At 45.3% G+C, this 13,942-nt stretch overlaps 1 protein-coding gene across 9 annotated transcripts in view; it reads right to left on the reverse strand.

The window, feature by feature from the left end:
• IQSEC3 (IQ motif and Sec7 domain ArfGEF 3) overlaps positions 1–13,942 on the reverse strand; it is a 142,936-nt gene that overhangs the window by 11,971 nt on the left and 117,023 nt on the right. For all 9 annotated transcript variants that reach the window (XM_083461890.1, XM_083461891.1, XM_083461897.1 and 6 more), the window contains 3 exons: positions 3,376–3,498; positions 2,152–2,318; positions 1,558–1,697 (listed from right to left, as the gene is read on the reverse strand). In XM_083461890.1, coding sequence (XP_083318016.1) covers positions 1,558–1,697; positions 2,152–2,318; positions 3,376–3,498 — 430 coding nt within the window. The remainder of the gene's footprint in view (positions 1–1,557; positions 1,698–2,151; positions 2,319–3,375; positions 3,499–13,942) is intronic.

A 13,942-nucleotide genomic window follows, 5' to 3' on the forward strand; every position in this document is an offset into this window, starting at 1 on the left:
GTTCTGTTTCTCAGTGGCCCCATTTTGGCTCCAGTCTTATTGGCACTCACCACCTGAGTTCACTATTAGAGGGAGTGATTTATACGGGGCTGTCACTGCAGATGGCACTTTGCAGAATAACATAAGCAAAAAAGGACAGGCCTCTGCTTCAAGGAGTTTATGGTCTAAATTGTGATGAAAGGAAAACAAAAGAGTGAGGACAGGGAGAGGAGAGAGACAGGAAAAAGGGGGGGGGCATAATGTATATGTAAAATGCAGTTACATGTGCTGAAGCTTAATTTCAGTAGGGGCGAGGAGGACTAACTAACTAATTACCGCTCATGGCTTAGAAATCAGAGGGAGAACAGCTGGATCGTCACAGGAATATCTACACAGTGATTCTCCCAGGAAGGGGTAGACAAATCTGTCCATTTCAGCTTCTCTCGATTTCTCAATTTTTTCCAGTTTTAAGCTCAGTTCTCCCTATTTCCTCATTAGCCTGATTTTTTTTTTAAGGGGGGGGGGAAAGTCCTCACAAAAATTTATCAGCATTTTAATGTGTGTTTCTTCTAACTGATAAATTTCTGTATGCATTTGGCCTAGTATGAAACAATCATCCCTAAAACAATGCAACTTTGTATGTTATTTTTACTAATATATGCATATTTACATACATTCCCCCCTCCAAGTTATTCAGGTTGGAGAACCACACTGCAAAATTTTGAGAAATGCAATTAACAAAAGATGTTGGTTTGTGCATTGTTTTGGGAAGTGTGAGGTATGCTCTTGTTAAAATTAAAAGTGAACTGAATACCCCACACCTACTAAAAGGCCCTGTGCAGAACCCACCACCCTGTACCCCAGGCGCATGTGGTCTCTGTACACACAGAGGGGCCCTGAGACACCTTCAGCCTTTTGTGCCTTCCTATGGACTTGGCTTCCAGGTTACAAGGCAGGCAGGGTCTGCAAGAACGATTGCTGCCCGGAAAATCAGACAGACGTACTCAAGACCATTTTCAAGGGCAAACAAAATAAAGAAATAACGATGCGAAAAAATAATAATTATAAATGAGATCAGAGAACGCTGCAGAGAAAGAAAAGAGGAGATGGGCACATTAAAGGAAAACGCAAGTCAGAAAGAGAAGGCTAATCATATAATTCAGTGGCAGAACAGCACATGCTTCGAATGCAGAAGGCCCCTACTTCAACCCCTGACATTTCTAGTTAAAAAGATCACAAGCAGAATGTGATGGGAAAGACTTCATCCTGAGACGCTGTATGAAGAGGCCTTGCCAGTTCAGTGCGAAGCAGGGGTTTGTATCTCTGGCCCTCCAGACGCGGTTTAGACTCTATCTGCCACCATCCTTGACATGCTGCCTAGGACTGGTGGGAGCTGATGGAGTCTAACAGGTTCCCCATTCCCGAGAATGACAATACTGGGCCAACAGGACAAATGGTCTTACCTGGCACAAGGCAGCTTCATAAGGAAAAAGTAACCGTGGAGCAAACACGATTGCAAGGAATAACAAGAGCAACAACAGTAACGCAGATTGCCTTTGTGATGGGCAAAAGGCTCACCGTTTTCATTCCAACAATGGATTTTTCTACTTTGGTGACATAGGTTACATGGTCCTCATTTGATTTGAGCTCTCTCTGTTGGATCCTCTCGTAAATTCCCACCACCAAGTCCCGGGGAATGTCAGCTCCATCATCCACTCCTGTGAAGCATAAACAATGAGAACAGAGATAAAATATGAACCTGGGCTACAAGGGGGTGTGCTTTTTCAGAGGCTTGAGAAAGAGAAGATAGAGTCATGGTTGGCTGTGATAAATGCACATGGTCATATATTTCTGTCCTAGTAAGGGCTCTGGCCAAAGAAGAATCGCCTCTGCAAACCTGTTGGACCAGAGATTACGCTGAGGTGCAATAACTATAAATTTGTAAGAATGCATCCCCCCCCCCAATTTCATGACTAGCTAGTGAGCAATTTCAAATGTACATATATTTACAAGATCAACAATGCAAATAGGCTCTTCTCCCTCTCTCGGAGAGGTGGCAATCCTACTTTCCTCCCTTCGGGCACAGATATTTTAGCTATTTTGGTGTTATGTGCATTTGGCTTGAATTCTATTTCACGCTGGGATTATGGCTCATCCAAGCAATGCCCTCACCTCTGAGGTTCCGAATAAAGTCCTCCAGCATCATTTTCCTGTCGGGTTTGATGTTAGGGCTGTACATATCCGTGTTGAGAAGGATGATGGCAAAGGCCAGGATGAAGATGGTGTCTGGGTTATGGAATTGCTGGACTACGTCAGGGTTACACATGCAGTACCGCTGGCTGCAGGTGGGGGAGACAAAGTCAACACACATGAATGGAAATCAAATGCCACTAATATATAGATTTAAATGTCTGGGGATCCTCAGATTACTTACAGTCTGACTATCAATGATGACACCAAAGTTTATTTTATTCCATAAAATCTATGCACCACTTGACTGTTTTAAAAAAAATGCTTCAAAGTGGTTGGGCCTACAATCCCAGAGCTATAACTCAGAATAAAAGAACAAGCCAATCACTTTAAGTAGATTCAAAAGACCAGGAAGCATGTTAGATTTAACATACACAGCTTGCAGTGCATCAGTTGGTTCTACAAGCACACAAACGGAAAAGTCCGTTTCCCAAGAATAACTGATCCATAACAGAAATGGGCATCTGGGGGAAAAGACTTTGGCAATCCCAACCACCGAAACACATCAATGTGTTTTGACTATACGTGATTTTGGCTTTAGGCATGATCCCTGGAACATAACCCCCGCGTATGCTGAGGGCTTACTGTTTTTGAATATGTGCAGAAACTTCCTGCAACAAAACTGTGTGCTTGTGGCAATCTTCTCACAAGGGTCTGAGTTCTGCATGCCTCAGAAGTACTGCTGAGAGTACCACATGCCTCAGAAGTGTAGCACTAGAAACAGGGCTGTTAGTGCTGTAGAGCCAGTCCTCTAGAATCAATTACCAAATGAAATTAGACAGGCACCTGCTAAAGATGTAAGAAGGTTTTCCCTGACATGTGACCTCCCCATCATTTATGAAATTGTCAATTTGTAGGAATGGCTTACATCTGGTGAGCCTGTCAATGCCGTCTGGCTGATTTGTGGGGCAGCACAACACCAACCATAGCCACAAAACTGGGAAGGAGCAGCACCCTTCATGAGATCTTGGGACCCTACACCTTGCATGGCCCAGCGGAATCTCACCACAAGAACCTTTAAGACCTACTCATAGGTTTACTCTTCCTTGGGTGAGGGGAAGCACATCTGGCTACTCCTCAGACAGTTGACCTCCAACATTGGAAGCAGCTGCCTGTCAATCAGTACCACATCCGTGCAGCTCTTACCTGAAGGCTTCAATCAACCTCTCCACCTTCTGGGCCTCTCCCTGCACCCGGATGTGGGCTTGAAATTTCCGCAAAGCTTCATCAAGCTCCATGCCAGAGAAGTCCATCTCATCTACTACACAGCTAAGGGAAGGAGAAAACAAACAGCATTAATACAATCATCTCTGCATGTACAAAGGAAAAACAGGCCTATCACAACAACATGGAAGATCTCAGCAGGAATCCCATTATTCCTTCCTAAAAAAATCAAGATGTGACTACACCCTATCTTGCTTCTGTATCTTGCTCTCTTTTGGCTGACATCCGAGCTCACTCGGAAAAAGCCTTGGGTCTACTGAAGATACATTTCAGTTATATTTTTATCCCACCCTTCCTCTCTAAGTAGGGCAGGGCAGTATGAATGGCTCATCCCACAAACCCCTCCTCAACATCACTGTGAAGTAGATAGATTGAGAAAGTGGGAGTGGTCCAAGGTCACCCAGTCAGCTTCATGGCTGAGTGGGGATTTGAACCCCAGGGTATTAGGTCCTAGTCCCAACACTCTAACTGAATGCTAGTATTCATCTAGCCTTCTCCAGTCTTGTGCCCTCTGGGAATTTTGGCCTGTGGTTTCCATAACACCCGAACACTGTCCATGCTAGCTGGAGCCGCTGGAAGCTCTAGCCCAACAACATTTGGAAGGCACCAAGTTGGGGAAGGCTGGTCCACAATGGCTGGCAGTGGCTCTGCAGGGTTCTAGACAAGAGATTTCCTCAACCCTACCTGGAGATGGCAGGGATTGAACCTTGGGTTTTTTGCATGCGAAATGTGTGTTCTGCTACTGAGTTATAGCCCTATCCTAAATGGGAGTGGGCAAATGGGGAGAGAGCATTTCAGGTCAGCCTCAAGGTGAAGTGCCTTGAACAGTCCGTGAGTGTTGTACAGATACTAAAGTGTTGCCGTATGTGTGGACTCAAATTTGGGCGGAAATAACCCCCTAAACCATCAGTGGGGAGCCTGAGGTCCATGGGCAGAATACAGCCTCTCTCCCTGCCCCTCAAGACTCCCCAGGACAAACACAACCCTCCCCCCAAAACAGACCCCGTCTGTACTCTGTACTCCATGCCCTCCTTGATAATGCCTCTTGTTTGCCTATATGAATGGCAGAGAGGTGTAGGGGTATGCACATCTGCAGATATCTCTAACTTGCAAAGCTGAAATCCATTGCTCCACCTACCCTTGCCTCTGGTCCTGCCCAACACTGGCACACAGCCCCCGAGGTGTCCCATGAGGAAATGCAGCCCCTAGACTGAAAAGGGTCCAAATACTTGGTCTAAACTAAGTCTCTGAAGAAGAAGAAAACTATAATCTGTCTCCAGTTGCAGAGACCTGGGTTTGGTTTTTTTCTGTGCCAGAGGAACTGTTGATACCACACTCAAGTATAAAGGGGAGAAAAATCAATGTGACTATTCCCCCAAGGCAGTCTTTATTTTTTCCCTTCAAGGGGCAGATCAGAGGATGCTTGCAGAAGGAGAAAGAGCACTAAAGAGCTATCCCTCTTCCTCTCCCGTCCCTCCTCCTCTCTGTTTGTTATTTTTATTTTACTAACACATGCACTTCTTCTTCCCATGGGGTCACATCAAGGCTTCTTGCTGCTAAATGCTTAGCTTTGATAACTGCAGAAAATTTCCTAGTTAATCAATACCAGGTTCACCACTGCAGTCACCCCTGGAGACTTTAAAATTTGGAGGAAATAAAGAAAAAGAAATAAATACCTGAAGTGCATTGCGCTTCCTTGCATGAAGACACCATTAAAGACTGAAGCCTACTCAACAGAATGGGAACTATAGATCCCATCTTCCCCATCAAGGGAACACCTGAGGCTGCATTCTCCATGCCAGAGCAGGGTTAATGACTGCAACCTAAAGACTTATGAGTTCTTAGCAGTTCTCTTTAATTTTGCCTGGAATGGCACCAGCGTTACTGTACCATTATGAGTTTGGGGTGTTAAGCTGGGTGCCAGACCCCTCTAATCCCTGGATCCAGCAAGTGTTAGAATTTAATCAAGGCTTCTAATTATTGGAATAGCTAGGCTAGCCTCCTGGTGAGGTGATAAGACTGGGTGATGGGCTATTAAGGGAAACAAAGGAAAATGGCTCTGTGTGAGACTGCAAGTGGTTGGGGCATCTCCCTCAACTCACAGATAGTTCAAAGGACAAAGCCTTAGTGTAGGGTTGAGGTAGCAGTGATGCCACCCAAAAGGAAAGCAGTAAGAAGTGATCTACTTGCAGATCTCTGGGTAATTTTTGTAGTAGACCAGAAAGACTCCCAATTGTTTAATAATTCCAACAAACAAAAAAGGCAACTCTTATGCCAAAACTAGGGCACTGAATCAAAAAAAGAAAAAAAGCTTGGGGAGAAAGCAGGAGATGGTTTGTAGGTGGCAAGGACTGTGAGCTCAGGTCTGCTGCTGAAAACAAATTCCTGGTGTTCAAGGATATGTTCCTTAATTCAAAGTCTATGTTTGGCCCCTAGGCCCTTATGGATCTGGGTAATGGGTCTTGGGGGTACAAGCAAAAAACAAAGCAGATCCTGTAACCTTTAAGCCTCTGCACAGCCCTGGTTTAAAATATATATTGGCTAGTTGAGTTTGATGGTGGGGGTGTGCATCAGCGTCTCCTAGCTACTTCTTCTTTTTGCCAGCGATATGATAATTCATAACAAATGCAAGACCAAGAGGGAGGTGGAGAAGACAAGGGGGCTTGTCACATTGGTGTTTACTGTGAATTTGAGGCTGATTTCTGGGCATTGTTTACATGACACTACCCTCAACCAGAACCCATCCTATGTGTGATTTCCTAAAGTAACCAGCACAAAAATGGATACATAAAAATTCAAGGCCTCAATACCTTAAGGACCTCCCCTCGCAATCCTGTGTTTGTCATCCAAGGCCCTTCTCTATGTCCTGCCTTCCCGAGAGATTCGGAAGGTGACAACACAACAACAGGCCTTTTCTGTGGTGGCTCCCTCTGTGGAATTCTCTCCCCAGAGAGGCTCGCCTGGTGCCATCATTACATGTCTATAGGCACCAGGTGAAAACATTCCTTTTTACCCAGCCTATCAGCCATTAAATAATCTATGGCCTGTTAAATTGGTATGTGCTAATGTTGTTGTCATTGTTGTTTCATTATGCTCTGTATTATGTTTTTATTATTATGCTACGTAAATGATGTTCTTAATGTACACTGCCCTGGGCCCTTTGGATAAAGGGCAGTTAAATAAATAAATAAATAAATAAATAAATAAATAAATAAATAAAACAAAACAAGCAAGCAAGCACGGAAGAAAGGTAGCTAGCTGCCAAAATATAGTACAACACGGGGCTTGGCTCTTTTATACATATCATATGTATAATATACATATTATTTCATATTTAATTTTGCCTGTAATTAGTTGGGCTTTAAAAATAATAATAATAATGCACAAGTGGTTCAGACATAAGCAGCTGCTTGAGACAAGAGGTGGTTCAAAAGCAAGCAAAGATTGATTGGGCTGGAACTGCTTAATTACAGGTATAAATCCCTTTAAAACAAGATTCCTCTTCCTTCATTTCTAGCCACACTGTTGAAGCTGCACAATATAGACAGGATTATCCCACAGGTGCTCTCTTTAATAACCTTTGGGGATGCTTCAAGCATTATTATTCTGAAGGGAGGAAAAAATAGAGCACTGAGTCATAGAGAGAATGCATTTTAACGTGAGTATTGGTTATGTATGTAACAAACAAATAGGTATAGCGATGCAAAATAAAGACGGTGTGTGTGTTTTGTAGCAAGTGATCAGATTTTAGCATGGAGCTTTTATAAACGTGTAGGCAAACAGCTACGCACAAGCTTGAAATCCATCGGATGCTACTGTTTGGCTGATTGTTACTAAAGACTCTCCTGGAATAGTCTCTTCTACTTTTCCAAACATCCCATTAATGCGGAGGCAGGTTTACATGGACGGCACATAATAAACCTATGTATCACTGAGCGCCAGTAGAGCTTTAAAACACGGCGGGGGGGACGGGGACGACACAATTCTATTGTGCTTGAATCCAGAGCCCCTGAGATCACTTTCATCACAATTCCAACCACTGTAATTTCTTGTTGGTCCTTCTGCCCACAAGTACCATCGCCAGAAGAAACCTCAGTGTCTTGCCAGTGCATATTCTGCCACAAGGCACCTAGGACAGGACTCGTCGCAGCACCGGAGGCTCACAGTGCAAGGGTTTGGGAAAGGCAGGAAGCAGCTGTACCGTTGTGGGCCGGGGATGTGCTCAGCCAAGCGCAGTGACCTATTTTCCAAGCTTTTTCCGCTCAGGTGACAATGCAGCGGGAGCCAGCTTCCCACTAAAAGCGTCTGCAAAATGAACTCGTAGCCCACACTCAAGAAGAGAACAGAGGAGAGGCAGCCAGGTGGAAACTCTTAAAACCACAAGACACAAAGATATTAATAAGTAACAGCCCTCTTCCCTCCCTGAAATAAACAACTTCAGGGCAAGCTAGGGGAAGGGGAACTTGCCTCACGTTGCTCAGGCAACATCCCTGTTCACCAATGGTTCCCACAGTGGGGTCACAAACAACTCAGTGGCTGCCCCCTCTTTACACCAATCTACCTTCCCTAATGCACCTTGCGCCCCTAGGAAGAATGGGTATATGCAATGTGGGGAAATGTGGGTAGGAAGACCGGATGCAAAAGAGCACAGTGTTTGAATTGTTGGGATGTGAACAGATGCTAGGAGAGGAAATATTTATGAGATATTATCTTTCCTTCCTCACGTTTGTGAGTGTAGCTGAGTGACATCCATTTGCAGCTTAAAGGGAAGCTTAGCTAAGCTTGTTTTAGTCTTTTAGTTTAAGTAATCCAAGCAGAATGCGGGTGGTGCTGTGGGTTAAACCACTGAGCCTAGAACTTGCTGATCAGAAGGTTGGCGGTTCGAATCCCCACAACGGGGTGAGCTCCTGTTGCTCGGTCCCTGCTCCTGCTAACCTAGCAGTTCGAATGCACGTCAAAGTGCAAGTAGATAAATAGGTACCGCTCCGGCGGGAAGGTAAACAGCGTTTCCGTGCGCTGCTCTGGTTCGCCAGAAGCAGCTTAGTCATGCTGGCCACATGACCCGGAAGCTGTACGCCGGCTCCCTTGGCCAATAAAGCGAGATGAGCGCCGCAACCCCAGAGTCGGCCACTACTGGACCTAATGGTCAGGGGTCCCTTTACCTTTACCTTTACCTTTAATCCAAGCAGAGGTGGAGCTAGCTGTTCCGGCACCCGGAGCGGCGCACATAGTGTGCACTCAGGGGCGGGGCTAGCCGAGCGTGGGGCGAGCATCCCAGGGGGGTGCCACACCCACTGCACCCCCTCCTTCCTTCTCCAGTGAATCCAAGATGCTTTAAGGAAGACTGGATTTTCCTGGTATTTCCCCCTTCTCTCCCCCTTAAAACAGCAATCACACAAAGAGTCCTATAAAAGGTAAAAATAACATTCACTCACTCAGAATACTTGTTGAAGAGTAACAGATGTAGCAACTTTGGTCAGGAAGGCGTAAAATGATAAAATGATAAGGCAGCCCTGTTCAGGGAAGTTTTTAACGTGTGATATTTTACTGTATTTTTGGTTTTTATGGAAGCCGCCCAGAGTGGCTGGGGACACCCAGCCAGATGGGCGGGGTATAAATAATAAATTATTATTATTATTATTATTATTATTATTATTATTATTACCTGGCCACCAAGTCACTGGCCCAATTACTCATGCCAGGCTCCTCCAAAATGCCGAGACCTCCATGTCCTTCAACATTTGCCAGATGAAATTGTGTTTTAAGTGAATATAAGGGAATGCTTAGGTGAACACTGAACATAAGAAGAACTCTATTGGGTCAGCCCAAATGTCCATCCACTCTAGTGTTCTACCTCTTTCCTGGAGTGGTCAACCAGAAGCCCCCCAAAAGCCCCCATGAAGGGTTTGAAGGCAACAGCCTTCTCCTGCTCTTGTTCCCCATCACCAAACTGAATAGGTGGGCATGGCCAACCCAAAGATATCTCTGCACAAGTGACAAAATCAGTAAAGACCATCAAGTGGTACCTACAGAGGGAAAACAGCTATTGGACACACTTGACAAATAGATCCATTTGGATGAAAGGAATATAGGAAGCTGCCTTATACCGAGTCATGCCAATCGTCCATCCAGCTTAGTATTGTCTTCAGTAAGGACTCATCCACACTTTTCCTTGTCACTAGTTTTTGCTCTGCTGCTTTCCCCTTGAGAAACCTGCTCTTTAGTGCTAAACTGGAATGAAAAGCAATATGTGGGAAACCCCATAGCCGTTGTTTCCATTTCAACACCAAACCAGGGGGAAGCAGCAGAGCAAGCAGAGGTGTGGATAAGCCTCAAGTGACATTCCCTAGGAATAACAGAGATTGAAACTGGGACCTTCTGCATGCCAAGCAGATGTTCTACCTCTGAGCTATGGATCTTCTGTATGTTTAACAGCAGTCCCACATGCAGAAGCTGAACAGTCCCTGGCACAGGGAAAAGCCTTGCCTCCTTAATGTCTGCCTGCCAGGCTGATGCTAAAGGCACAGGGGAAGAAACAAAGGCTGGCAACCAGTCATTCAACCACAGAGGCTGCTGGTTTCACTGAGGAGATGAACTGAGAAATGTATTGCTGTTTCATTGTGATGGCGATGACCACGCGAAGCCAAGGGCATTTCCTTCCTACACAGATGTACTGAATTCCCTCCATGCTTTGGGGGGAAGTGGGAACTTGTTCCTTGCACCTGTCAAGATTATTTATGAATTCGTTTCCAAACTGTCTACCCCACATTTGTAACCCGCAGGGCTGCAACAGCAGCTTATGGTTAAATACACACAAAAAGACGAAAACCCATACAAAAGGCAAGACACGCAGAGCCCAATGAAAACAATGAAACCACCAGGACAAGCAAGAGAAATCTAGCGAAGGCACAACAAATGCCTTCCTGAACTGGAAAGGCTCAACCATCTTTCTGGAACAAGTGAGGAGTTTCACAGAAAGACTGCTGAGAAAGCCCTGGATTTGCCAGCCAGTCACCAAATTGCCCTTTGTTGAAGGGCTAAAGCTCACCAGCACATGTTTTACATGTCAGATTCAGTTCCTGGCATCTCCGGGTAGGTCTGGGGAAACCCCCTATCCCAGAAAGCTGCTGCCAGTCAGTAACGGGAACACTGAGCTAGATGAGGAAACAGCAAATGAGCTTCTTCTTCATGCTGCACACAGTCAAACTATGGAACTCACTCCTTCAGGAGGAGGTGATGGCTTCTAACCTGGAGGGCTTTAAAAGAAAATTAGACCAATTCATGGAGGAGAGGGCAATTGACGGCTCCTGCCTCTGATGGCTACGCTTTGCCATAACAGTTGGAGGCAGCAATGCTTCTGAATACCACTTGCTAGAAACTGCAGAAGGGGAGAGTGTTCAAGAAGAAGAAGAAGAAGAGGAGGAGGAGGAGGAGGAGTTTGGACTTGATATCCCACCTTTCACTCCCCTTAAGGAGTCTCAAAGCGCCTAACAATCTCCTTCTCCCTTCCTCCTCCACAACAAACACTCTGTGAGGTGAGTGAGGCTGAGAGACTTCAGAGAAGTGTGACTAGCCCAAGGTCACCCAGCAGCTGCATGTGGAGGAGCAGAGAAGCGAACCCGGTTCACCAGATTACAAGTCCACCGCTCTTAACCACTACACCACACCGGCTCTCAAATCCTGCTTGCTGGCTTCCCATAGGCATTTGGTTCGTCACTGTGAGAACAGGATGCTGGACTGGATGAGCCCCTGGCCTGGTCCGGCAGTCTCTTCTGATGTCCCTCTGCTACTTGCTACATTTTGACTATTATATATTTCTGGGAGAACTGAAAGCATTTCCTGTCATTGTGACCTTTGAGAAAGAACATAACACACCTGCTCATTCATCGAACCCCCTTCAAGGCTCGACTACGCATTGCACAAAAGAGGCAGGATGGCACGTCCGTTTCCTGAAAGTCTGACCGGCTGCTTTCCGCCAATTTCTCAGTGGAAACAATGGAATTGCAAACTCTGGACAGTAAGGAGACCAGTTCGCCCTCCAGGAAAATAGATCAGAGCATACTGCCCCCAATCTAACAAACAACCTGCTCCCATTCACCAGAATGCCTCTTGCATTCAGAAAAATAACACTCGCCTTGGAAATAAATTGAAGACGACAGTTGTGCCTGACCTTCCCAGAATCCTTCGACTTGCACAACAAACAGCCCACCCTCAGTGATGCTGCCAGCTCCATTCATGGAACGAGCCATCCACTGCTTACCCAGCGGAGCTTATGAATGAACGGGGAGGGTATGACATTCTTGAGACAAAACATAAGGAACAAAAGGTGAACGGAATCAGGGCAAGATAGATGGACAAGAACAAAACGGGGGCATAGAAGGATGCTCAGGAGGGCCGAGGAAAGCAAATGGATAGAGATAATGACAGTGGGACAGGCATAACGGAGCTGATCTCTCAACCACGCTTAAGAAATTGAGAGTGGGCTGTGCAGGTCACTGTCGCTCCCCTCCTTCCTTCCCCTTTGGCCATGTTTTCCCCCTCCTTTCTCAGTGTTTCGCCATTACAACTGCACAGATACTAGCCATACTTAATGCTAACCAGGTTCCCCATTGTGACAATAAGGGCTGAAGGGTTTGCACACACTGATTAAGAAACATCTTAGCTGCATTCACCATGGCGAGCATCACTGCAGATGTAATGCTTAAGCCATAGTTTAGGCAAATCAGGGAAGGGTGGAGGGAGGAATATACACCAGTGAAGGGAGGAGGGCAGAGGATGTTGTGTGCTTCCTTGTTGTCTGTTTCCACTTTCTTAGCAATAGGAAGCACTCATAATTTTTGGCAATATGGGGGGAAGAGGATAATAACAGGAAGATGCCTTATATCAGATCCATCTGATTATTAGTCCGTCTAGCCCAGTTCAGACTGCTGCCCATGGTCTCATGCAGAGGGTTTTCCCTCTTTCCAGGGAGGTGCCAGAACTTGGGTCCTTCTGCATGTAAAGCATGTGATTGGCTACTGAGCTATTGCCCCTCCCTTGCAAGTTAGCCAATCGAATCTTATTAGTGCAGTTCCCTGTGCAGGTTTCTAGCAAGCTATTCACACCCAAAAGTCATTTGAAACCTCTTTACTATATTAGAACATCGGAGATAAGCCAGGGGCTTATTATGACCGTTGGGAGGTCAGTCTTCTCAGGGGCACACGATGGAGAGTTTCACAGCTTCTCTAAAAGGGATTCTATCATTCACTCATTTGATTTGATTAATCTAGCAGGGCTGCACTAGCTGGATCAATTCTTCCAGTACACATTTCAGGCGATGTTCATACAAGACTGAAGCTAGACAGGCACAGGAAGATGATGCAATTACAAATAATTTCAAACTGGGGAGTGCAGGGGAAGAACCGTGGTGGATTTGGAACTGTGTGCATTTGCAATGAGAAACCACCACTATCACATTATCACATGCAGCTGGAGTAACTACAGGCTCAAACAGCCAGTTTCTTTGGGTTTACTGTGCAAAAGAAAAACCAAAGCCTTCCAGCAGTGCTGGTGGATAGCTTGCATGGAAAGCAGTTCTGTTGGATGACTGGAGATAAGCATCTCAACAGACACATCTGAAAGGCCCTCTTTTTCTGTGAGTTATGATTAATTTTTGATCATAATAGAGGCTCTTTCTGGGAGTAAGTGCAGCCCTCACTTTGGCTACTGGAGCAGGGGAAATGTGTGTATGTGAAACCATATAGTGTTGCTCTTAAGGAAGCCTGTCCATCGACAGTGAATGCATCGAGAAGAAAGGGCTCATGCAGGGTAAATGGGATGGGCATGTTTGAAGCATGCCATGTGCTGTGTACTTTCTTCATTGCAGCTCTCTCACAGTTCTTAATGGGGATAAATTCATTCAATCTGGGGGTTTTCCCCCTATGTGAACCTACCTAACTCATACTTCCTGCACCAGTAAGTGCATCAAAACACAGCTAAGCTTTCAAAATTCACACTTTTCTGGATTTTGTGATGCACTTCTCAAACCAAATGAATATATTAATGAAAATAATATACAAAACCTGATTGTATCAGAGGGGAATTGTTCGCAGAAATGCATATATAGGCCAAATTGCATACAAAAATGAATATACCAGAGAAGCACACACAATAATGCATATGGATTTTTTTGTGTATTTTTGGAAGGGGAAAAAATTCGCTATCTGATGTAGAAACAGGGTGAACTGAACTTAAGGTTGCAAAGATGAGAAACTGGAAGAAACCAAAATGGACAGATTCACCCATCTCAAGTTATTGCACGCTCTCTAGCCACCTCTCCCCACACAGGACCAAACAAGCAAAGAGAGAGGGGAGAAGTGAAAAAGAAGACAAGAAAGCAGCCGAGAGCTTTGGAATTCCTGGTCCTGGGGAAGCAGTGAGGTCTCCTGATCAGCAAATTGTAAGCTGCTTTGGATCTATTTCCATTCATTTGAAGTCTGCACCCAGTCCC

The sequence above is a fragment of the Podarcis liolepis genome, assembly GCF_965112155.1.
Source record: "Podarcis liolepis genome assembly, chromosome: 10".
Taxonomy (NCBI): Eukaryota; Metazoa; Chordata; class Lepidosauria; order Squamata; family Lacertidae; genus Podarcis; species Podarcis liolepis.